The following is a 26,484-nucleotide window of genomic DNA, read 5'->3' on the forward strand; positions in this document are numbered from 1 at the left end:
GTATTTGGTGCATCCCTAATAAATATATACACACACAATTATATTATATGTATTATACTTTTTCAAGATATGAAGCTGAAATGTTAAGACAGGACATGATGACATCTGCTCAAACGACACGAGCTGTGTCTGTTTTACACAATGATTAAGGCTGAGTCCGGGCTTCTGCTGCCGACTTACTGATACTCCCGCTGCCACTGGCGCTCAGCATGTTCCCCGGTAGGCCCTTTGACATGGAGATGAGCACCGACAGGCCTCACGCCCACACCTCTTCGTTAGGTGGCCCGCCTCTTATCGCCAGCTGAGGAAGGCAAATTAAAACAGAGGCTATCAGGAGAGAGAGTTTGAATACGGCTCTTTCTGTCACTTTTTAATAGGCCGAATATATTTTGTATATCAAGGCTACAAGAAGAATAGCAATGCTGAAGAATGTGAAGAATCGCATCGCTCTCAGTGACCTGGATAACCAGACGGAACACCTCACGTTGTCTTACTCACATTATAGAGTTTAGTGATCATTTTACTGCTAAGCTTTGTGTACTGCTTACAAACAGAAAATGAACAGACGCGCTTCATGTTACTGTATAAGGTACAGAAAATTCATTTTGTTTATGTTAAGTGAAGGTACAGTCATTGACTTGGCTTTTGTCATAACTGCCCTCCAACAACTACTTTCCTCAGCTCACACATTATTACTAATTATTCAAGCCTTTTATCATAAAGAGAGTGTGGATGTATGTCCCTTTGCTTTGTGGGTCAATGAGTGGTTGATGCTCCATTAATTTACTTCTGCCTCCTTTACCATTTCCTCACTATATTACAAATACACACACACACATGCTGACACAGTGATTGATTGAATAAACAGCTGTCAGTGGTTGGAGATAACCTCTCCAGGATCCCACTGCTCTGTCTTTCAGACAGACACGCGCACCAAGGTCCCAGGAGTAAAACCCACATTACACATGCTGATGCACACAAAAACACACATGTGCACGAAGATCATCAGATCATCATTTATCTGTAGAGCCCAGGAAAATCAGTCAGTTGATTATTTATGATGTGCTAATTTATCTGCCCTTTCTTTCGATTTTTTTTTTTTTTTTCCTATTCCGCCTCGAAACGAACATCGCTTCATTCATGTAATGTAATCCAATACAAGTATTGGATCAAATAATTGTATCTTTACAATTGCTGAGAATTCACTGAACAATGTTCATCGTTGTGGTTGTTGCTTGTGTCATGCGGCGTTCAATGAAATCTCCTTATATTTTGGTCAAATTTGTTTCTCAATAAGATCACCAAAATATTGTTAAAACTGATTCAGTGGAGTTCTACACAACTGTAAACAGCAATAATAAAAAGTAATTGACTGTCCAGTCAAAACTGTGCATTGTTATTTTTATAAATGCAAATGATCTTCTTGTATCAGCACTCATTACACTTGTACCCAATGAAGTGTCTAGTGACTGTAGTATGCAATTTTCAAGTTTCATGCATGCATAGTAAGAAAACATGCATGTATAGACACAGAGCTTTTGACTCTCCAGACTTTAACAGAAGGAAACCAGCTTTGCACACACACACACACACACGCACACACACACACACACACCTGTCCCCTCTTGATCCCTCTATCCAGCCATCTCCTGATCCCGCCTCCCCGGTATGCCGACATTTCATTTGCTTTTCTAAAAGTGACAGCCCCTGGGAGCGAGGCGAGGGCGGGATAGTGAAAGAGCCCGGTGATGAGTTTTGAGCTGGGCGTGGAGGAGTGCTATTTAAAAGTGCCATGCATCACTGTCAGTGTGGGTGAACATGGAAGCGCATTCACACCAGCACTCACACACGCCTGTGAGGCGAGACACTGGAAGCGTGCACGCAGACATGGCGCAGTGGAACGCAGCCTGGGTGGCAAACTGAAGTTGACCCCCGTTCCATTTCATCAAACGTCCTCTGAATGAGCCACCTAGACCCATCTATTTAGCGCATGAGCACACACAGAGGCAACAATCAGCCCAGTGTCTTGCCTGCTTAAATCACAGCTCACTTAGGAAAAAAACATATCATCTCTCTTGGAGACACCTTGCTAGACCCATTTGTGTTAATACTGTCTCTGGTTTTGGGCTCATATTTGCCATTATGGAGATGATGGCTTTGCCGCGGCCCCTCTCCTCACCTTCTATTGTCGGTGCGTAAAGAGGGCAGAGTCAAAATGAAGGCTGACACATTGGCAGTATTTATTTGATTTCGGATGCGAGGTGGTGTCATTCTGGTGAGAGGGAAGAGGTGGGTGGGAGGCACATTTGAAACAAGATGAGGGCTGGACCCCTTAGGCTACATAAAGAGAAGGTGTGGAGAAAATTGAAAATTGTGTAGTAAAAGGAGAGAGAACATGAAAAGAAAGAGGAACAAAGAAAGGATGTAAAAGGATGTGTTTGAGGGGAAAGAGAAGTGGCCTTCTTTCCCTTTTCTGTGAATCAAATCAAATTCCCCTTATCGCACATTATTTGAAGAGGTTATCGGGCTCTGTAATGCAGTTACGCGCTGGGCTGCAGCTGAGAGATTTCCTTGTTTACCGATGTTGGCGGGTGTTACAGCTAACTGGCCTGGATAGCAGTGGGAGGAGGAGTAAAAGGGCGCAGAGAAGTGGGAGGCGAGAAAAGAGGGCTAAGCAGGCGTAAACACTTGATGCATGTCAGAAAACTCATTTATTCGAACAACAAGGAGGGCCGAATTGCAACTGTGTGTTTGTTCACGCACACACAAGGAGAAGACAGTTGTTCAAGGGTAGAAAAACAGCCTCTGCATGGTTGTAATTCCATTTGGGAAAAGTGCTTGTGTGTTTTGCATTCTGTTAGTGTGTGACAGTGTGTATAGCTCTAAATACTGTATACGTGCCAACTCGTAAATCTGCCGCTCTGTTTTTCTCACTCTTATTGTTCTACTTAAGTCCAGTTTACATGCCCAGACCTCATTAGCTAATTGGTTTTGTAATTTACAAGAAAATTCCATCTGTGTTAGAAGATATAAAAGAGAAACACTCAAGTTCAGTGCAGGTGTAGCTTTCTTTTGTTTTGTTTGTGTGTGTGTGTGTGTGTGTGTGTGTGTGTTCAACTTCTTGCATGAATGAATATAAATTGAATTACATTTTCTGAGTGAATATGCACAATCGAAGCATGTGGAATTTAACTTGGGAAAAGTCCAATGTACAGAAATCCTGTATTTCCTGAGATGCCGCTGTGATATGTGAGATAAAAGTGAAGGGATGACACGCAATGCAGGTCATTAAATGGGATTTGGAACCGTGTTGTGAGTACATGGTGTGCCTCTTAGCCCACTGAGCCATGAGGGCACCCCAAATGGTTTTTTATCTTCGCTTCCATTGAGAGCAAGTATTGAGCTGACAATCCCTGTCCTCTCTGGAGGTGGCCTTTTACCTCAGCCCATTGTAGTCTGTGACTGGGAGCCTGCGCTATCTTGCATCTATTGATTCCCACTTCATCTGGACCAAAGCAACTCAGGGATGGACGAGCGAGGCTTCGTGATGGGGAGACAGAGAGAGGAAGCGAGGAGATTGCGAAAATAAAGCATAACGCTTGTCCAAATGTGTTAAGGATGAACAGGGTTCGGGAGAATAGTACAGGGCAAGGAGGAATCATAGAATAGGAAAGTACAGGTAATAAGGAAAGGTTAAAGGGCAAAACAATAGAGGAGGAAGAATACTAAGATGATGATGAAGGACAAAGATGGTAAAACATGGACCAATTTCTCTTTGCTCTCCATTCTTCCATATGATGCATCGGCCCCTCCTTACCATCTGGACTCTTTAATTGCTCATTAGGCTCAGGGTGTGGGCAACATCTCCTGTTATTAAAGAAAGGCACTTTGAAGGTTGTGATTGTCAATCACACTTTGTGACTCTAAACTTGATGTTTCGGGTCAGACTGACATTTTTACTGGCTCAAATAATACAATTGTGTTCGTGTGTTTCTGGCTTTTAAAAATCTTATTTTATTTGATTGTGACTCATGTTTCATTCATCAGAGTTTCTGACAGAGATCATGTATTATTTATGAAGATGTTAAATTAGAAATGAAATCGACTATCTACGTGTTATAAAAGTTTACATTATTACATATGAAGTTGACTGACAGATGTACACGATGTTACCCAACAACACAATATATAATGTGTATCCTATAGTCTTATTAGGGGTGCATTTGTTGTATGACATTCTGTTCTACTAAGTGAACACAATTCAAGGAGTTTCCGGACCATCTGACAGAGATGAAATCCAGAGGACAGATGAACAAGTGGCAAGAGATGAAAGAAAGATTAGAGGTCAGATAAAGAGAGTAGAAACAAAAAGATGAAATTGGGAAAGTGTGAACTGGAGGCAGTGGGGAATATACAGAGGTTCAAGACGGGGTGATAGAGAGACAATTGAAATAAAAGAAAGATGAGCCAATCCATCTGTGTACATTAGGGGGAATCCGGCCTGCTCTCAATCATAGCTGTCAGAGACGTGTGCACATCCTCGCCGCTCTCCTCCATCCATGCGTTCAGCCATCCCTTCTTTGCTTGCACCAGTCGGCATTTGGCATTCTGAGGAATCTCTACGCTAAAAAGTCCTGTCAGGCCTATTTCCGTGTTATTGTCCCGGTCTTCTCCTCCTTCCATCCTCATCACTTCTCATCTTCCTCCCCTTCCTCATCTTCATTTCTCTCTCTGTCCAGCCACTTGTTCCTTGGTGGTCCTGTGCGCCCCACGATTAAACGCGGCCAGTTTTTGGACTTTGCGGTGCACAGTATGACATGTGGGAAGGAGGTGGGTGTGTCCACATGTGTTCTGTTCCAACATTAATCATCTTTAAGCCACTGACAAGACTAGTGTGCGACATCAACACCCCCCCCCCCCCCCCCCAGCTTCCCCCACACATACCCTCTCCACCCATCTTCGTCTCCTCCCCTGGATTTATCTGTCCATTGCCTCCTACAATCATTCACATCCCTCAGGGAATATTTGACAGAGATAGGGAAAAGGGGGAAAAGGAAGAGAAAAGATATCACGAGAAGTATACAGAAACAAGAAATAAAGGGGGCGGGAAGATGGCTCCATATTAAAGATTGAAAACAGATTTTGATGATAAAAGGTGATGTTTTAGACCTGTTTGCTGATCTTGTGTTTTTTTTTAAACAGACTACAGCAATAGCATGAAAAGTCAAGTCAGTGACTTTGTACTGCTTTCGATATGATCCTGGTGTTGCTGATTGAAACTTTACACATCACAGGAGAATGTCTGAAAGGAAATCAAAGCAAAAATGTAGCGTAGACAACATAAACATAGGCTGTTTATACAGTATGTCCAGTGCGTGTTGCCGTAGGCGTGTTTGTTTGTGGGGGGGGAGCCCTATCAGCTGCAGAAAAGGTTTGGATCATTCTTTGTTTGTTTGCCGTGCCGAAAAGCGACAGCTTCAGCGTGACTCAAATTATCTTGTCAAAACAATAAGGAGGCAGGAAGACAGTGAGTGTGTGGTGAAAAATAGCCAAACAAGGGAGTGGAAAACAGGAATATATTGTGATTATGGGACAAAAAGAAGGGGGATTCAACACGTTTGAACATAAACTATAAATGATATGCAAGAGGCATAGATAAGGAAAGAAAAAAGAATTTTCGAAAGTAACATGTTCAATCCGATAGTGCGGGAGGATGCCTGGGAGGCCAGTATACATGCACATCTGGGAAGAAGAAGTGAACCTATTGTTGGGAACGTGTTTTTTGTTCAGATGATTGAACACATACGAAAATAGTCAGTCGGAGGGAGTATAACACCTTATCAACACACTGTCAAATTACTGTCTTACAACACTCCCACTTAACACTGGCATTGCACCACTTTAGTCATTTCCATAACTAATAACAGCGCTGCACATCACAAATAATGTCAATATTATGAATTGATCGTTCAAACCTGTAAAAGTTTTTACTTACTCCTTTTCTAACCGTACTTACTTTTAATAACATACTGAATTGTAAACAGTAAGCATATTAGTCTGACTTTTGTCTTATTAGTCGTGGCTTGGTAAAAATATCAACATATCAACTGTTGGACAACGCTGCCCTTGTACGGACCCTTTCACAAAAAAATTTATATCATGGAAAAGTTTTTTTTATTTCCATAATTCCATTCAAAAAGTTTAACTTTAATAGATTATAGATTCAGGGCACACAATTTAAATAAAAATGTAGACTAGCTTATTAGGAATGAGACATTCTTCGTACTACGACAAGTTTTGGACATGTTCAATTTGTTCAAACAAAAATGAAGAAACCTTGTGAGAAAACAACAACAAATATTTCCTTGATCTGACTTCAAGACCCTCCTTTGACCCATTTTACTCTGATTCCTCTTTGGCTACATTTTCCATGTTTTTCACCTAAGAGTTTTGCCACTTACAGATCATCAGATGGTAGTATACTGGTCATATGCTACACAATGACTACACTGAGGAAAAAGCACCTCTAAGTAACATAATGGTTGCTATAAGGTTGCGTACTGTACTTGTCCCCTTTGTCATAAACAAATCCATGCACAGTGTTGGGAAAGTTCATTTTCTATACAAAGTAGTTCAAACTTCAGTACACTTATCCAAAAATGAAACAGTTCATCTCAAAAATTCTAAATTTTGAACTAAGTTCACTTTTCCAAAAATAAATTTTTTTCTTCAATACTGCATGTTGCTGACAAGCGATTATCCTCAAAATACTGGCGTTTCATTCCCCCCTTGTCGCCACCCATTCAGTCCACACGAGTTTCCAGTTGCAGCTTTCAATTTATAATCTCAAAAACACGAGGAAAAACTAGTTGCTTGAATGGTCTTTCTTAAATGAGGAATTAAAACAAAAATAGGACTTTTGTCCTTAATGTGCAGACAAAAACATGCAACACAGTTTGACAGAAACGATGATGAAAGGACAATAACTTTGCATTTCTAGCCTCTGGCTGACTATATTAAAGAAATATTTGATGTAGTCTTAAATTATAAAACAAAACAAAAATCCATATTATAACAGTGTGATCATAGTGTTTTAACGAAAGCATTCTGATCAAAACAATTTTTATATGCAAACACATACACCCAACACAGTATGAGAGGAACGACGGTGAAAGGACATTGATAACTGCAGTCCGAGCAGCTCTGGCTGACTGTATTAACAGAATATTTTATCTCGTCTTATATTACAAAACTAAATAAATGACATATTTTCACAGTGTGATCATAGAATGTTTTAACTAGAGCATTCTGTAACAAATGATTATTTTCCGAACAAAGAACACAGTCGCTCCCATTTATGGAGTGTCACTGAACGCACCTCGCGCATGTAAAGAATAATGGCGGCCGAACTGGATCGGTGGACAAATACGACGTTTGTCCCTCGACATATGAAGGCTCGTGTACACAGACCCTTTCCAAAATATTTGAATATCATGGAAAAGTTGATTTATTTCCATAATTCCATTCAAAAACTTAAACTTTCATAGATTATAGATTCAGGGCCCACAATTTCTATACAATTTCAAGTTCAAGTTTTATTTTTACATAATTTGGGCTTCCACCTCATAAAACCCACAAAATCAGGAAAGGAAATCATCATTTACTTCTCAGTTTTTGTAGAAGAAAAAGAAAAGAAATGAGGGTCACATTAAAACAATCAAAATATGGTACTTTCAAAGCAATATGTTAAAATTAGAAATGAGCTCATCAGAGGAACAACCAAGGTTCGATGTTTTGGAGACAAAGTTAGAGAGAGCAGACTTTGATGGTTTGGACACGTCCAGAGGAGAAATAGTGAGTATATTGGTAGAAGGATGCACAAACACACATGGGTCTGATGTGCTCTGTCAGAAACCAATATTCTCCATAACCTCGGTGAAAGCCTTACTCCAACAGCGAGGAGACTGTTTCAGTCCATATATTAACTTCTTCAGTTTGCACACTAGATGTTCCTGACCTGGTTTGTTGTATCCTTCTGGTTGCTCCATGTAGATTTCTTCTTCCAGGTGTCCATTTAGAAATGCAGTTCCTACATCCATCTGGTTTACACGTAGATTAGTCTGGACAGCAAAGGACAGTAAGGTACGAATCGAGCTGAATTGTACCACAGGTGAAAATGTTTAAGAGTAAGAGCAAAATTGCTTCATGTTACAAGATCCTAGTTCTTCTGTACTCTGTGCCTCAAGATGTATTACCAGCCTTTGATGTGATGTTTGTGTGATTTCAGTCCTAATTACTGAGGCTTGGAAGGTCAAAACATTTATGACACCAGAGGCATGTAGCGTTGCCATAGGCTGCCCACTGGGCCTGTGGATGTCATGACCTCCTGAAGATGAAAGATACATTTTACAATTGTTTTTGTCCCTGGCTCTATTTCTCTAAACTGCATTAATACCACTAGTTTTTAACTCAAATTTTCTTTGTTGTCTCCAGGTAAGAAGAAAATGTCACTGTATGACAGCCAAGCTCCAATCTGCCCCATCTGCCAAGTGCTGCTCAGGCCCGGCGAGCTACAAGAACACATGGAAACAGAGATAGAAAGGCTAGCCAACATGTGCCTTAGGTAGGAGTTGAACCCTCCGTGTATGTTGCAATCATACTCACAACTATACACACAAGCTAAGGCTTATGTCAACGTTTAGCTGAAAGATGATTTTAAAGTACAGTGCTTAATAAATGTATTGACCGCGAGTGCAGATAAACAATCCATACATGTACATACATACCCTACATGTCATGACTACATGCCAATCTTGCTAATTTCGCTCCTCTTCTCTCCGCTGGATTATTTTCCATCTTTCTGTGTTCTGAGATCCTTTCCATCCATCCTTTTCCCACTCCAATGCCTCTATCCATCTTTATTCCTGACTTGTCTCTGTCATCTTTACACCAGCTCCCGAAAACATCAACTTGTAATTGCCTCAGGGCCTAACTGTACCAGGTTACCGCCATGACGCTCACATCGAACAAGGATGTATTGATTTACATGCAGTTTACGAGATTGTGGCTGCAAAGTGTGCCTTACAAATTCTAAATTTGAACACCATCAAATTGTGGTAGCCCATTACCGTTTTCTTTTTAGGTAACTTTTTCAAAAATGTTATCATTACCGGCGGCACGGTGGCGACTGGTTAGAGCGTCAGCCTCACAGTTCTGAGGAGCGGGGTTCAATCCCCGGTCCCGCCTGTGTGGAGTTTGCGTGTTCTCCCCGTGCCTGCGTGGGTTTTCTCCGGGCACTCCGGTTTCCTCACAGATCCCAAAATAAACATGCATTAATTGGGGACTCTAAATTGCCCGTAGGTGTGAATGTGAGTGCGAATGTTGTTTGCTTGTATGTGCCCTGCGATTGGCTGGCAACCAGTTCAGGGTGTACCCCGCCTCCTGCCCGATGATAGCTGGGATAGGCTCCAGCACGCCCGCGACCCTAGTGAGGAGAAGCGGCTCAGAAAATGGATGGATGGATGGGTTATCATTACCATTATTAGTCACTGACAGTGCAGTGTAATATGACTATAGCATTTTCATTCATAGCGTTACCTTTATCTTTTTGATAATGGTATATTTTGATTACAAGGTAGCAATATTTGTTATTATCGCTGTTGTACCTTTTCAGCGGTGCATGACGTCTTACTAAACGATAATATGCTTTTCCCAAGCATCTGAGTAGTAACCATAGTATTAGGCACAGCTCTCAGTATGATGCAGTGCCATTCTACACCACTGCAAACTACTTGTGCACCCGCAATAATAAACTTTTTGTGAAATGACTCTTCTTTGTCATTAAAAACTGACCATTGATTCTAGCAATGGACTCTGCAAACATTGTTGGATAAGTAACTGCTATTATCTGATCCTCCAAAATTATTCTAGTGATTGCACCAATACAATTTATGTGACTACAATGTTTGGGAGATAAAATGATTGCAAAAATGATTGGAGGACATGAGATGAGACAAAAATTTGAAGTATACAATATATATATATATATATATAAACACAACAGAAAAAAACCTTCCCGCATGTGTGTGTGTCACTTAGCACAAATCTCGCCTGATATTACATTTCTTGCACACTCTTTGTCTCTGTCTCTCTGCATGGTTGCAGCCCACATTAAAAGTGACGGTAGGAATTTGTTCCAATTTGTTGTAAATTTTCCTTTAATGAAGACCTGAGCTTGTGGAATGAAATAGTTGTGTTTATGGAAACTAAGGTGTGTGTGTGTGTGTGTGTGTGTGTCTGTGTGTAGGTGTTGAATATGACAGTTTTCTTTTCTGTGCGTCTATCTGTGTACGTCACACGGGTTAGATTGCACATCGTCTCCTGTGACAGAGGTCTTTTGCTTCTTCATGGTCCGCAGCTTCTCATCTATGGACACGAAAATGGAAATCTTTCATGCCCTATACACCTCAGGTGACTCAAGGGGGCAAAGTAATCTACATATTCCGCCTTCTACGCATCCCCGGTACTCATCACCTTCCTCCTCTTCTTTCATGATCAATTCGCTTTTACTAGAGCCTGCCACACTTTGCCAGTAGATGCCTCGGAATGGTAAAAAGCAATCAGTCTGTGTTCTTACTGCACTTATTGTGTGAGATCTACTCAAGATTGCCAAATACAGCACACCACACACATGACGATATCTCTGCCAACATTCCAGTCTCATCCCCCAAACCACAAGTCTGGCATAGTACCCTGACTAACCTGTGAGAGGCAGCATGTTGCTAAAGTGCATCCAGACAGCACGCACCACTTCCGCATTCTGTGTTGACATGTCAAACTCCGTTTTAGTCAAGTGCGGCGAAGTTTACCCACTGTGTGCTGGAATTGCTAGTTATTTATTTGGAGCTTTACATGTCATCGATTTACAACTCATCGATTTCAAAGTTTGTGATCCTCCACCCTCCTTTTGAGTCTTCCTTACAGATGTTTTAGGTCTGGAGACATGCTTTGCCAGTCCATCACCTTTACCTTCAGCTTCTTAAGGAAGGCAGTGGTCACCTTGGAGGTGTGTTTGGGGTCATGTTTGTCAATCATGGTTTCCTTGATGAACTGTAGCTCTCAAGTCCCTGCAGCATTCATGCAGTCCCAGACCATTACCCAACCTCTTCAAACACTGCAGCAATGCTGGCAGCACTCAAGCATTTGTCTTCCAAAGTACACCTCTGGATATGATACTTAGCATCTGCACAAAACTTCTTTGGTAGACTATGGCGAGCCCTGTTCTGAGTGGAACTTGTCGTGTTAAGGTCTTGGCCACTGAGCTGCGGCCCAGTTTTAGGATGTTAGCAATCCTCTTATAGCCTGGTAGTCCATCTTTATGAGAAGCAACAATTCTTATTTCAGATGCTCACAGAGTTGCTTGCCATGAGGTTCCTTTTTTTAAACTTCCAGTGACAAGTATGAGTGTGTGAGAGCAGTAACAACAAATTTAACGTACCTGCTGCCCTGAGACCTTACAATAACACAACAGAACAATAACGACTCACATGACACCAGGGAGAGAAAATTACGCCAATTTTATTCACATTTTTGTGTCCTAGCTCAAATGTTCCTTTACTGTATATGACTATACCAGAATACAGAATAGTGTGAAGCACAATTAGAAAAGGTACATACTTCACTCATCAGTATTCCCTGAGAAAATGTTTAATTAACATAGATGTAAACAGATCCATTTTCAAATTATTAACAGTTTCTTGTGGTTTTTAATATTTGAGAAAATACATTGAAAACCACAGACCATTTCACCATTGATATCTCACTTGTCTCACCAGTTTTAAAAATTCTGAATGAATATTCATGGTAATTAGACTATGAGGTGGGGTTCATGTACTTGTTTAGGTATCTCCACATCCATCCATCTATCCATTCTCTGAGCCGCTTATCCTCACAAGGGTCGCGGGAGTCCTGGAGCCTATCCCAGCTATCATCGGGCAGGAGTCGGGATACACCCTGAACTGGTTGCCAGCCAATCGCAGGGCACATATAAACAAACAACCAATCACACTCACAATCACACCTACGGGCAATTTAGAGTCTTGCATGTTTTTGGGATGTGGGAGTAAACCGGAGTGCCTGGAAAAAAAACCCACACAGGCACGGGGAGAACATGCAAACTCCACACAGGCGGGGCCGGGGATTGAACCCCGGACCTCAGAACTGTGAGGCAGATGCTCTAACCAATCGTTCACCGTGCCGTATCTAAACATAGTAGTTGATATTTCAAACAAAACTGGCCACCTACATGATTTTAATGCATTGTAAGACATGGTGGTGTTCAAATTCGTTACTGTATTTTAAGCACCACCATATTTTTACATATACACCACATCTCATTACCCCTGCACGTTATCTATCTTTTTCTCCCATCTTTCATTCTTTTCGCCCTTATCCTGCTGTCAGTCCGTGTGTTTGTTTCACTTTGGTGTTTTGCTCATTTCCACACTCCTCTCCTTATTTTAACATGGCGAGCAGTCAGAATTTTCCAGGCCCCTAACCCTCAGCCATCAAAAATTCATAGAACTGGGCAAACCCATGCGTGCAGCCGCAAGAGAGGAAGCGCCGGAAACTCTGCCTTCTCTGTGTCTTTCGCCCTTCTTTTCTGTCATCTTTCATCTTTTCCTCTGCTTAGTCTCTCTCTTTTTACATTGCCTGGTTTTCTCCCTTATTCTTTGTCCTTACATTTCATCTCGACACCCTTTCTTTCCCCCACCTTTTCCCTATACTTTAATCTCTCCCTCAGTCCCCCCTCGCTCATTGTGGCAATTTTCTCCTATCCTAGCAGGCATTCAACCACTGTCCCCTCTTCATCCCTTGTCTCCCCCCTCCATCGCTTGTCGCTGTTTGACACCGTCAACAAGCAGGTAGAGGTGGCTGTTATAGTTGATGCCTCTGCAGAGGTTCCTGGTAATGAATGAAATTGAGAAAGAGGGAGGAGAGAGGTGGCAGAAACAGAGAAAAAAGTAGAGCGAGGAGTGTTGGCTGATTTCCCGGCATTTCACGGCAGCTTGACTATGTCACCCATGTTTATTCTCTTTGGTGGCGGAGGTGAGGCTGTCATACACACGACTCATACACAGAAACAAACCGTGCACACTCACACACACACACACACACACTATGTGCAAAGATGCACACAAAACATGTATATACAAATGACATTCCAAGAGGTGAGAGTGGAAACGGTCTGAATGAATGCAGAACATGCTTTGCTATGTATACTGTACTGTTGGTTTTTTTTGTTTTGTTTTTTTTATTATAATGAGCTCAGGGATAAAGGCTAGCAAAAATGTAAGTTGAGATTCAACCGTTAATTACACATGCAGCGTCACTGAATGGAAATATATTTTGTCTTCTTTCTCCAACAGCAGTAAGATCCCTTCACCCAAACATGGAGCAGTCACTCCAGGAACCCCCAAGGTGAGATCAGTGTACCTTTTTTTTTTTTTTTTTACACAACACAATTGAGACATTTTGACAAAAGGAAAAAGGTAGTGCAGACTGACACCAATAGACCATTAGAGATTAGAAGGAAAATTCTGCAAACAAAATGCAAAACGCAATACATCCACATTTGATGACACGAGACAAAATAAACGGTTGTCGTATTTTGATATATTGTCATTTTGATTTTTATTATACAACTGTATGTATAAATAGAAATACATGAACACATCAATTCAAATGTTCTGTGTTCAATAACAAATGGGAAATAAGGTTTCCCTTTGGATAGGACTCTATAGCTTCCGACCCTTGATGTACGATGCAAATGTCATTCATTTCTCATCCTCATGAACCAGAAACTATCCTGCTGAATAACACATATATATATATATATATATATGCATATATTGTAAGCCTGCATAAGCCAGTACATGTCCAGGCCCCTCTGTATTTCAGATTTTCATGGGTATAATTTGTTCAATATTTTTGTGTTATTCATTGTTCTTGCTCTCTCTCAAAAAAAAAATCTTTCAGCCTGCCACAAAAGCAATTTTTGTAGGATGATATATTTGCCCAAAAACTAACACGATAAATGATAGTATCGTTGCTTGTTTTTTTTAATTCCACTGATATAATTATATTATAAAGCATAATAATTCAAGTACATCCTTTTTAACAACAATTACATTTAAATTCTAAAGAACATTGAACATTGGCATTGTAATATAGAACAATAAATAAAATATATTACATAAATAAAACAAAATAAATAAAACAGACTCAGACTCTACAAGCGGCGGCACGGTGGCCGACTGGTTAGAGCGTCAGCCTCACAGTTCTGAGGTGCGGGGTTCAATCCCCGTCCCCGCCTGTGTGGAGTTTGCATGTTCTCCCCGTGCCTGCGTGGGTTTTCTCCGGGCACTCCGGTTTCCTCCCACATCCCAAAAACATGCATTAATTGGAGACTCTAAATTGCCCGTAGGCATGACTGTGAGTGCGAATGGTTGTTAGTTTCTATGTGCCCTGCGATTGGCTGGCAACCAGTTCAGGGTGTACCCCGCCTCCTGCCCGATGACAGCTGGGATAGGCTCCAGCACGCCCGCGACCCTAGTGAGGAGAAGCGGCTCAGAAAATGGATGGATGGACTCTACAAGCAAAAATTTAACTTAAACAAATATTAAACAAGTATACAGGCATTAACCTACCAAAGAGGCCCCAAAATAATTTATTAAAGCCTGCCAAATATGAATGGATGAAAAAAAAACATGTACAGTGGGGCAAAAAATATATATATAGTCAGCCACCAATTGTGTAAGTTCTCCAACTTAAAAAGATAAGAGAGGCCTGTAATTTTCATCATAGGTATACCTATCCCATGAGAGACAAAATGAGAAAAACAAAATCCAATTGTCTGATTTTTAAAGAATTTATTAGCAAATTATAGTGGAAAATAAGTATTTGGTCACCTACAAATAAGAAAGATTTTTGGCTCTCACAGGCCTGTAACGTCTTCTTTGAGAGGATCCGCTGTCCTCCACTCGTTACCTGTATTAATGGCAGCTGTTTGAACTCGCTATCAGCATAAAAGACACCTGTCCACAACCTCAAACAGTCACACTCCAAACTCCACTATGGCCAAGACCAAAGAGCTGTCAAGGGACACCAGAAACAAAATTGTAGACCTGCACCAGGATGGGTAGACTGAATCTGTAATAGGTAAGCAGCTTGGTGTGAAGAAATCAACTGTGGGAGCAATTATTAGAAAATGAAATGGAAGACAGAGAAGACCACTGATAATCTCCCTTGATCTGTGGCTCCACCCAAGATCTCACCCCGTGGTTCAAAATGATCAGAAGAATGGTGAGCAAAAATCCCGGAACCACACGGGGGGACCTAGTGAATGACCTGCAGACAGCTGGGACCAAAAGTAACAAAGGCTACCATCAGTAACACACTATGCCGCCAGGGACTCAAATCCTGCAGTGTCCCCCTTCTTAAGACAGTAGATGTCCAGGCCCGTCTGAAGTTTGTGAGAGAGCATTTGGATGATCCATAAGAGGGTTAGGAGAATGTCATATGGTCAGATGAAACCAAAACTTTTTGGTAAAAACTTGTTGTGTTTGGAGGAGAAAGAATGGTGAGTTGCAGCCAAAGAACACTATACCAACTGTGAAGCATGGGGGTGGAAACATCATGCTTTGGGGCTGTTTTTCTGCAAAGGGACCAGGATGACTGATCAATGTAAAGGAAAGAATGAATGGGTCCATGTATCGTGAGATTTTCAGTGAAAACCTCGTTCCATCAGATAAAACGTGGCTGGGTCTATCAGCATGACAATGATCCCAAACACACCACCAGGGCAACGAAGCAGTGGCAAAAAAAATCTTGGCCAAAATACTCATTGATTTTTGTCAAGCGTAATCACGGAATTATACAGTAGCCTACTTTTTGGGTATGTAATAATATGCAATGATGCATGTTGATTTAATTTGTTGGTATTTAGACCCACATTTCATTGCAAGATCCTCCTTTAGTACAATTTTGTTAAATATCATACTCCCATTATAAAACTACAGCACATTTTCAGAGCTCCCAAGGTAAACGATTCCTGACCTTTTAAAACCTGACTAAAACATATAATAGGACTTTGCACATATACACACAGAGGCATATAAGTGCCATGCATAATATCCAATTTACTGCAGCCAGCAGCTCTGCAGGTTGGTCATTTCTCACATATTATTAATAGATTACTGCTGTCGAGCACTTAAGCCTCTGCTCTGCCCCTTTCCACTTGATTAATAGGAGATGACGGTAAATACAAATATTTCATAGACAGAAAGGCACACATGAAAACAGAAGCACACCTACTGCTAAAAAATTGAGATCATTGGTCTTTTCTTGACATAATTTTTACACTTTTTTATTTCCTCCTTGAGTAATTCTGTGGATTATCTTTGTCATAGAGTGGTTCATGACAGGATATCATTTTGTGTGTGTGTGTGTGTGTGTGTGCGTGTGCGTGTGCGTGTGTGTGTGTGTGTGTGTGTGTGTGTGTGTGTGTGTGTGTGTGTGTGTGTGTGCGTGTGCGTTGAAGGCGGATTCATGAATGTCCTGTGTCCGACATTTATACGGCAGCTTTTTTTTATGTTTAACCCTCCCCAGTTATACCTTCATCTTCTTCCTTCAAGCTCTCCTCCTTCCTTGACTCCTCTTAACATCCCATAAACATGAACTCTCATCAGTGAAAGGCGTTTTATAGACAGAGGCAGGCAGATTACAATCATTATCAATGACACGTTGTTCCCAGCATCTGAGGTAAAAATACTCTTGAAATTCTGCAAGGGCAAAAATTCAGTAGTCCTATTTTAATGAAGGACTACTCTGAAATTGTTTAAAAATGCGTCTTCCTTGCTGTTTTGATGTAGAAAACTGTCAGGGCACCAGAATACAGACCTGGAAAACAATAGTGGGCCTACTTATCTCTGTCTGGTGTTCTCGTGATGTGCTATAAATAAAAAAAAACAATATAACAATATAAAAAAAATTGAGATTCATTATAACATTTTCTTTGTGAAATCAAACGTGCTATCGAGCAGACATTGAAATGTAGATCAACAGTCTTAGCAGTTTAACTTTTGGTGATGTTCCTGGTAAACGGTTAGACCTAAATGCAGAGATGATTTATTTTCAAAAAACAAAATGCAAACAAAGCACATGGAAGCAAACAATGAGCAAAGTCAAAACACAAGTTTCATGGGGAAACAAAACAGTCACTAACACAAACTACAGGGAAACTTGACAAGACATAAGACGAAAGCAACAGCAACAATGAACTGACACAGACTGAATAAAAAACAGGGAACTAAATACAGAGTGAGGAGACAACGAGGCACACCTGGACAATACACAAGTGACCGGAGGGAGCCGATAAGTTGACACAAGGAACAGGGCTCAAGAAAACATGTTGCACACGAAAAGGTAACGAGTTGACTAGACTTGAAAAAGAGACAGGGAAATAAGACATAACTAAATATATTCAAAACAATGCAAATGTCCACAAACTACTATTACTTTAACATTGTGGTGATTAGTTTTTTCACAATGATAAATAATGCTTCCTGTGAAACTTTTGAGATATTTACTGAATATTTGCAAGTGCACTGTGCATTGTTGTTTATGCCGACAATACAGCAAAATCATCTGAGAGAAAACGTTCGATTTTTCTTTGACTCTCTCTCCCTTTCTAGTCGATGCTGTTATCAGTGCACATCAAGCGTGAGGGAGAGTCGCCCGTGGTCTCGCCGTTGTCGTCTGATGACGCCCACCACTCGGACCGATACCAGGTCACACACACGCGAACAAACACGCACAAACCGTGCATGTTACTGTACTACAGGTTGTTGATGAGGTGCATTAACCAGCGAGATGTCACAAAAGAAAGTGACAATTGTATAACTTTCAGAGTCTATATATGTACACTGTATACTTTATAAGGAGAAACTTACAATGTAAACATTTATTGAATGAGGAATTTTACCTTGGCATTCACCCAATGTTGTCATATTTTTTCATTCATGTATATACAGCACTACATACACACCATGTTTTATACACATGAACAATGTCATATTTTGGTCATAATTGCCGACTTGAAAATGTTATCTTTTATTTTCACCCTGACTAGTTTGATCTTTTGTATGTATCAAAGTTTGTTCGGTTTATTTTACAGGCCATGATCTCTCTTGAGTTCAAGTGGGATTCCCCTCTTACACCATAAAATAAGAACTATTAAGTCCCCGCAGACGTTACATCCATACGTTCTCGATGACACAGCTCATAAAGGCCTTATACTGTAGCTATAAAGTAGATTTTCTCATTAAGTGAAACTGCTGAAATCACCTTATATTATACAAATGATAAAGTCAATGGACACCGTGAAAATGAAGCATAGTGGCACATTCTTTCTCTCTCGCTGTCAGTCTGCCTCAGCACACCATCCTCTCAAAAAAAAAAAAAAAAAAAAAAAAAAAAAAAAACAGACCAGTCCACTACCATTCAGTAAATGTTTCATAATAGTAGTAAGAGTCAGCCTCTCCTGAAGCCTAAAGTGATGGTGGACGTCTCAGAGGAGGAGGTTGCCAGTTGTTGTTGATGGATGACGGTCCGATGGTCTCATGGTCTGAGCTCCTGCCTACTGTTGCAGTGTCAGAGAGAGGACATCCAGCCCATGACTGAGGCTGTGCTTTAGTCAGCACATAGTTTGGACTTTCAGACCTTTGGCATTGAATTTCAGGAGACCTGAGGTGCATATTTTGCCCCCAACAGCAATGAAGAGGACAGTGACATCTTAACCATTATATAGAGTGGGTACAGAAAGTATACAGACCCCCGTTAAATTTTTCACTCTTTGTTTTGTTGCAGCCATTTGCTAAAATCATTTAAGTTCATTGTTTTGGCACATTAATGTACACACAGCACCCCATATTGACAGAAAAAAATGGAATTGTTGAAAATTTTGCAGATTTATTAAAAAAGAAAAACTGAAATATCACTTATCATTCAGACCCTTTGCTCAGTATTTAGTAGCCCCCTTTTGAGCTAATACAGCCATGAGTCTTTTTGGGAATGATGCAACAAGTTTTGACTTGCAACAAGTTTTTCACACCTGGATTTGGGGATCATCTGCCATTCCTCCTTGCAGATCCCCTCCAGTTCTGTCAGGTTGGATGGTGAACGTTGGTGGGCAGCCATTTTCAGGTCTTTCCAGAGATGCTCAATTGGGTTTAAGTCAGGGCTCTGGCTGGGCCATTCAAGAACAGTCACGGAGTTGTTCTGAAGCCACTCTTTGGTATTTGAGCTGTGTGCTTAGGGTCATTGTTTTTTTTTTTAAGGTGAACCTTCGGCCCAGTCTGAAGTTCTGAGCACTCTGGAATCAGAATCAGAATCACAATCATCTTTATTTGCCAAGTATGTCCAAAACACACAAGGAATTTGTCTCCGGTAGTTGGAGCCGCTCTAGTACAACAGACAGTCAATTTACAGAACACTTTGGAGACATAAAGACATTGACAAAAAACAATTGTGCAAAAAGATGCAGAGTCCTCTAGCACTTAGAGCAGTTCGAATGACTAATATCGCAATAGTCCGGTGCAATGACCATTGTGCAAAGGGCGCTGAGACTTCAAGGAGTGTATGCGGTTTAAAGTGACAAGTAGTGCGATAATCTGGGACAATGGTTGTGCAAATGTTACGGATACTCCTCAATCTGTGTGCAAATGGAGCAGATGCTACTCTGGCATGAGTGGCCAGTATATGCAAATAGTGCAGCATGGCGAGACATCTACAGCGAGTGCACGAGTAATACATAATTGGCCCCACAGAAATGTGACAACGAACTCAAGTCAAAAAATTGCCAGCTTGTTGTAATGGAATTATAGGTTAGCTGTTTAAGAAGTTGATTGCTAGAGGGAAGAAGCTGTTGGAATGTCTACTAGTTCTAGTTTGCATTGATCGGTAGCGCCTACCTGAGGGAAGGAGCTGGAAGAGCTGGTGACCGGGGTGGGGAGGGACCGAGAGGATGAGGCCGATGACAGTGGTGTCATCTGCAAACTTCAGGAGTTTGACAGTCGGGTTCGCTGAGGTGCAGTCGTTCGTGTAGAGAGAGAAGAGCAGCGGAGAGAGGACACAACCTTGGGGCGCCCCAGTGCTGATGCTGCGTGTGGATGAGGTGGCCTCCCCCAGCCTGACCTGCTGTGTCCTGGCCGTCAGAAAGCTGTAAATCCACTGGCAGATGGCAGGTGAGACGCTGAGCTGGAGAAGCTTGGATGAAAGGAGTTCAGGGATGATGGTGTTGAACGCTGAGCTGAAGTCCACGAACAGGATCCTCGCGTAGGTCCCTGCACTGTCGAGGTGTTCTAGGATGAAGTGCAGTCCCATGTTGACTGCATCATCTGCAGATCTGTTCGCTTGGTAGGCAAACTGCAGGGGGTCCAGCAGGGGACCTGGAGAAGGTTTTCATCCAGGATATCCCTGTACTTGGCCGCATTCATCTTTTCTTCGATTGCAACCAGCCTCCCTGTCCCTGCAGCTGAAAAACACCCCCACAGCATGATGCTGCCACCACCATGCTTCACTGTCTGGACCATATTGGACAGGTGATGAGCAGTGCCTGGGTTTCTCCACACATACCGCTTAGAATTAAGGCCAAAAAGTTCTATCTTGGTCTCATCAGACCAGAGAATCATATTTCTCATCATCTTGGAGTCCTTCAGGTGTTTTTTAGCAAACACCATGCGGGCTTGCATGTGTCTTGCACTGAGGAGAGGCTTCTGTCGGGCCACTCTGCCATAAAACCCCGACTGGTGGAGGCCTGCAGCGATAGTTAACTTTCTAGAACTTTCTCCCATCTCCCGACTGCATCGGTGGAGCTCAGCCGTAGAGATCTTTGGGTTCTTCTTTATCTCTCTCACCAAGCCTCTTCTCCCCCGATTGCTCAGTTTGGCCGGACGGCCAGCTCTTGGAAGGGTTCTGGTCGTCCCAAACATCTTCCATTTCACGATTATGGAGGCCACTGTGCTCTTAGGAACCTTAAGTGCACCAGAAATGTTTTTGTACCCTTGGCCAAATCTGTGCCTTGCCACAATTCTGTCTCCGAGCTCTTCAGGCAGTTCATTTGACCTCATGATTCTCATTTGCTCTGACGTGCACCGTGAGCTGTAAGGTCTTCTATAGACAGGGGTGTGGCTTTCCTAATCAAGTCCCATCACTATAATCAAACACATCTGGACTCCAATGAAGGTGTAGAACCATCTCAAGGATGATCAGAAGAAATGGACAGCACCCGAGTTAAATATGAGTGTTATAGCAAAGGGGCTGAATACTTATGGTTGTGTGATATTTCAGTTTTTCTTTTTTAATAAATCTGCAAAAAATTCAACAATTAAGCTTTTTTCTGTCAATATGGGGTGTCTTGTGTCCATTAATGAGGGAAAAATGAACTTCAATGATTTAAAAAAAATGGCTGCAATATAACAAAGAGTGAAAAATTTAAGGGGGTCTGACAACTTTCCGTATTGGCCCCCTTCTCAAGTTTTTATATTTTTGCATAGTACCCCGACTTAAATTTTTAAGACCATTAAACAAAGTTAAATATCAGAGCAATATAACCCAAGTTAACTTCAAATGCTGTTTAAAATGATTTCATTTACTAAGGAAAAAAACAAAACATTCAAAGTTACCGAGCCCTGAGTGAAAAACGTAATTATCACCCTTGATAAATTATGAATTAATTGTGGCTAATCACAACTTTTGGTTAATTTTATATATATATATATATATATAAAACCTGACTCTGTGATCCTAATGAGACATACACAGCAGAACTGAAGGCTTTGTTAGTTAGTAATTAGTTCCAAATAATTCTCAAACACCTTTATGTCTACAGTGAAAACCAAAAAAATTAGAAAGACAGTAAGAAACACATTGAAGGCAAGAGCACATCTGCTATCACCAAGTATAAAGGCAATATTGAAATGTGTTAATGTATTAAACTTGTTATATGTTTAATTGTTAAAGTAGCTGCCCAAGGTGGGAAAATAGCTGAGCCTGGTAGGCACTGGACTGAGTTGGTCACGAATCAAACCCTTTGCCTCCCTCTAGCGGCTAAAATACATAGCAACCGTTTACCCTCCACACTTCCGTTTGCGGATGTCACGTGATCACAACAAGCTAACATGGCGTCTTGCGTGCCTTTCAGTAGGCAAAACGGGCGCCAGTTTCAATCCTTTCCCATCCGATTTAAAATATAGACCCCGCATGATGTTGGCTCATATGTGCGGAATTGGAAAACAGCCACGTCCGGGTTCCCGCAGTAAGTTTTAGCGGCTGTGCTAAGAGCTGTTGAGCGGAGCCCGGTTGGAATGGAGGAGGTGGAAAACAAGCAAGAAGTAGGTTTTAGACTTGCTCTATCTTGAATTTAGCGCTCAAGCGTTGTGTATCCATAGCAATCTGACTTCAATGAGCCACATATCGACTTGCTGATTCATTCAAATGTTTCCTGGTAATCTAATGTGTTTTTCCGTTGTATTATTTCCTCTGCTTGCAGACATTTTTACGAGTTCGCGCAAACAGACAAACACGGCTGAATGGTACGTACGCATACCCTTTCAACCATTGACTGACGGTTAATAAAACCGCCTTTATTGTTTGTATATTTTCTTGGATGAACCATTTTCTCCAATTTTGAACCGCACTCTTTTTTTATTTTTTTTTTTTAAATTAAGGATGACTGAATGACAGGTGATTAAATATAATGTCACCTGGATTCTAGGCTGGATTTACACTGTAGGACCAAGTGCTAAATTTTGAATTTATGCCCATCTCCAATTTATTATGCACATTTCAACTGATCGATCACTGTTTACATTGACTGAACACATTAAACAACTAGCATGTGCATATGCCCAAATTACATGTGTTAACACCAGCAAGTACCGAAGTGAACAATAATGAATAAAACATTTTGAAATTTGTTTATACGTTTGAAATTTACAGATGGGAGCATTTCGATGACTTCAGGCACAAATTGATTGAGTATATTTAAAGTGTCAATTTACACTTTTGTCGCGTACACTGCAGATGTTTATCCACAATTTGGAAGAGGCATAATTCCGATGGGAGGATATCAGATTTGCTTGCAGTGTAAATCCAGCCCGATGATGTGTTGATGCTTTTTATTAAAGCATGTCCTCATGTGCAAATACGGTTCCAAAAACATATCAAGCAAAGCTGAGAACAAGGATCCCCGGTGTTCCACACAACGTCACGCTTTCATCTTTGCTTTGTTTTTCTATATTCTATGACATCATCACACGGCTATTATTAAATTCTGACTTCATAATTATCAATTTAACAGTATGTTTACCATATAACTAAATGTTTTGTAGGTGTCGATAGTGCTTTCCAATTTGACTATTTTGGATACAGACATTTTTTTTTTTTCCAGAAAGGACATACAGTGTAGAAATGCAACAACAAGACGGCAAACTCTTGAGTTTGACCACTGGGCTGGTTTAGTGAAAACTCTAAGCTTTGTGGAGGTCGCTTCAAAATTTGGCCGCATATGTGCGCACACATAACCATTAAAAAATGTCAAGGCTCGAATTAAGCGGTTTCGCATCGCAGTTTGCTCATTACAATTTGCATTTTGCGCCTCAAAAAACATACTGAAAAGCAAAACTGCAAATCACAGTTTTTCCTCTGAGACTGTCGCGAAGACTGAAGTGCGCAGGGGCGTACATGACACGACGCGCTAACGCGTGGGAAGTAGAACACGGATGTGAAGTTATTCGGTTGAAGGAGCAGGAAGATGCGATGCGACGTCACGTAGAGAAGAGGGGGGGAAAAAGACAGAAATGGCTGTGGGAGCATTCCATAGTGAAATGCAAGGCGAGAACCCGTACATTGTAACACGGGCTTTTTCTCTGTCGAAGATGCCACATCGTAGGGCCCGAGAGAAGGTGAAATTAACATAATGCAAATCAGTGAGATTAACGTTGGTCTATTTTACGAACATAACGTTTGCCCTACGGATCATTTCTGTTAATTATGAATGCCGACGAACGAAATAATAATAATTAGAATAATAATTTTAGTTTTTTTTTTTAAAGGCTGATTTTGTGTTGGCTCTCATTTTGTTTGGCTAAGAAGTGTTTGATGCAGTTGATTTCTTTACCAGGGCGTAGCTGTCTCCTTTGTCAGAAAATAGGTTTTAAATACTTGACTACTTTTGAAAGAGTATGGTCTTAATAGTTGAATTTTTTCTAAAGTAATTCTATTTTAAAGTCCCTGACAATTGCACGAAGATTTAAGTATCACCCTCCATTACCTTCCCTCTGCCTTCATGTGGAACGAGGAATCATTCTCTGGTTAGGCCTAATAGCTAGGAGGAAGGGCACAGATCCTTGCTGGACGTAATTAGCAGCCTTTTCCCTTCTCTATTTAACAACGTTCCCTGCAATTAGCATCACGTTCTTTTTCCTCCCATCCTCACTTTTCCTCCCCTGCAGTAATGGCATATTGCCTTTTAACGTCTCACCCCCTCCCTGACTCTGATCGCCCTCGCTGTGGTCTCTTTTGGCCCCTTTTTTTTTTTTTTCTCAGCTCGCTGAAAATTGTCCCTGTATGCCATTTACAGTTAAGGAAAAACGTCTTCTGGCGCAATGACGGCTGTTCTGCTCTGTTAAATTTCTAATTAACTGTGGGGAGGGGGTAGAAAAATTTGTCTTGTCCTATTGATATAATTTCTCCCCGAAGGGGAACATTTAGCTTGAGAAGGACTAAAAAGAGGAGCATGTACACAATAGTTGTTAAATCTTTCTGCCTGTGACTTCAGGAGTGTTGGCTTTGTGTGTTGAACAAAACTGATTTTATGGCCTGTGTCTTTTTTCTTTTTTCTAGCCCGTATAGGGAAGATGAAGAGGAGGAAGCCTGAGGATGGGGGCCAGGTATGTCCGCTGTGCAGTGCCCCATTGGCTGGGAGCGAGGAGGAGATGAGTAGACATGTGGAACAATGCCTCATCCAGGTAGTAAAATCTAGGCCCCTGAGCCCCGCCTAACTACCAGTTGGACAGCCTGTCACCTCCTTGACTTCCTGTCGAAGCTGTCCACTCACTTCTCTACATTAGTGCAAGCATCGACCAAGTAGCCCCTTGTGGTTTCTGTACTCATCAACCTCCTAATTCCGAATTGGTGAACTTGCATACATGTCATGTGGGGATAAGTCAGTTCCGTTTAAAGGGAATTCAGTAACCCTCTTAGAAATAGATTGAACATGTTTCTCTCTCTGGGCTGTATCCCTGATGATGTTTGTGCATCTTAACCATTGGCATGCTGCTCTTGTATAACAAACAACCCAATCCTGTAGACCTCTTCAGTAGTGTAATGGTCACCACTCTGTACCTTACCTCTCAATAATTAACTTATTTGTAGACAGACTGACTAACACATCCTCATTTCCAAACAGTGCACCTCTCAACACTGTACTGCGAGCCATACATATGAATCATAATGTGTATAAGTGTTGTGCTGACCTCTTCAAATCAACAAAATTCTGTATCTCTTCCCTATTACTAAGAGGCAACTGTTTTTGTATGAACAGGTGGCTGCACCCATAATTGGCAGTGCACCAATTCCCTTGTGTTCAGTTAAAGGTGTCCCATGCCATCAATTTTTTGAAAGTATTTTTCATAATCTTTGATGTCCTTTTATCGGGTTTGCAAAATCATTTGGGTTGGAAATGCCCAAGATGCCCTTTTTCAAGCTATTCTAGTTGGCCTTTTACACCTGGGAATTTAAATGGCCAGATTTCTCATTATTATTCTGTATGTAAATAAGCTTTGCTCTGATCACTGTTTTTCTTAAGTTAAATATTGAACACAGCTTTGCTCTGATTGGTCCTAAGTGAGATCACAGAAATGTTTGCGTCAACTAATTTTTGTTGTTGACTTAGACGAATGGGTGTGAATTGATTAGTCATGCCTGGGGAGTGAGACACAATGAATGCTCAGATGCTATGTCAGCATAGCAACAGAGCTAACCCAATACAGGCTGCCCCCCACATATCAAAATAACAATATTAACACTATAAGGTTATATGGCACGATGGCTGTCTAATAGGTTTTTTTTTTTAATGTTTTCATATAATTTTTATTAGGGCTATGTGGTAATCTTAATAACGAATCAACAGGTGTTATGCCACGCACTTCAGGTTTTAAGGACTGACACCCCCTTCTGGTCTGTTGATCTTTATGCCAAAAATTGCGCCGAACAAATTGAGTCGTGTCATTAAAACATATTCATCCTTGTCAATACCCGAGTGCAATGTAGACTGATCGTCTAATGCGGAGCCTTCATAGCTATTAATGTTGGATCACTAGAGCCCACTCATTCTTTGGTTGAAACTACGAGACCCCACAATCA

The 26,484-nt window shown here is 41.2% G+C and overlaps 1 protein-coding gene across 2 annotated transcripts in view; it reads left to right on the forward strand.

Annotated features, from left to right (window-relative positions):
- Positions 1 to 26,484, forward strand: part of rnf220a (ring finger protein 220a) — a 168,743-nt gene that overhangs the window by 102,409 nt on the left and 39,850 nt on the right. The window contains exons 3-7 of one of the 2 annotated variants that reach the window (XM_061797289.1): positions 8,494 to 8,623; positions 13,428 to 13,479; positions 17,754 to 17,849; positions 22,610 to 22,652; positions 24,964 to 25,088. In XM_061797289.1, coding sequence (XP_061653273.1) covers positions 8,494 to 8,623; positions 13,428 to 13,479; positions 17,754 to 17,849; positions 22,610 to 22,652; positions 24,964 to 25,088 — 446 coding nt within the window. Of the gene's footprint in view, positions 1 to 8,493; positions 8,624 to 13,427; positions 13,480 to 17,753; positions 17,850 to 22,188; positions 22,452 to 22,609; positions 22,653 to 24,963; positions 25,089 to 26,484 lie in introns of those variants that run through there. The other variant, XM_061797288.1, reaches the window with a different exon arrangement.

The sequence above is a fragment of the Phyllopteryx taeniolatus genome, chromosome 14 (assembly GCF_024500385.1).
Source record: "Phyllopteryx taeniolatus isolate TA_2022b chromosome 14, UOR_Ptae_1.2, whole genome shotgun sequence".
In the NCBI taxonomy this organism is placed as follows: domain Eukaryota; kingdom Metazoa; phylum Chordata; class Actinopteri; order Syngnathiformes; family Syngnathidae; genus Phyllopteryx; species Phyllopteryx taeniolatus.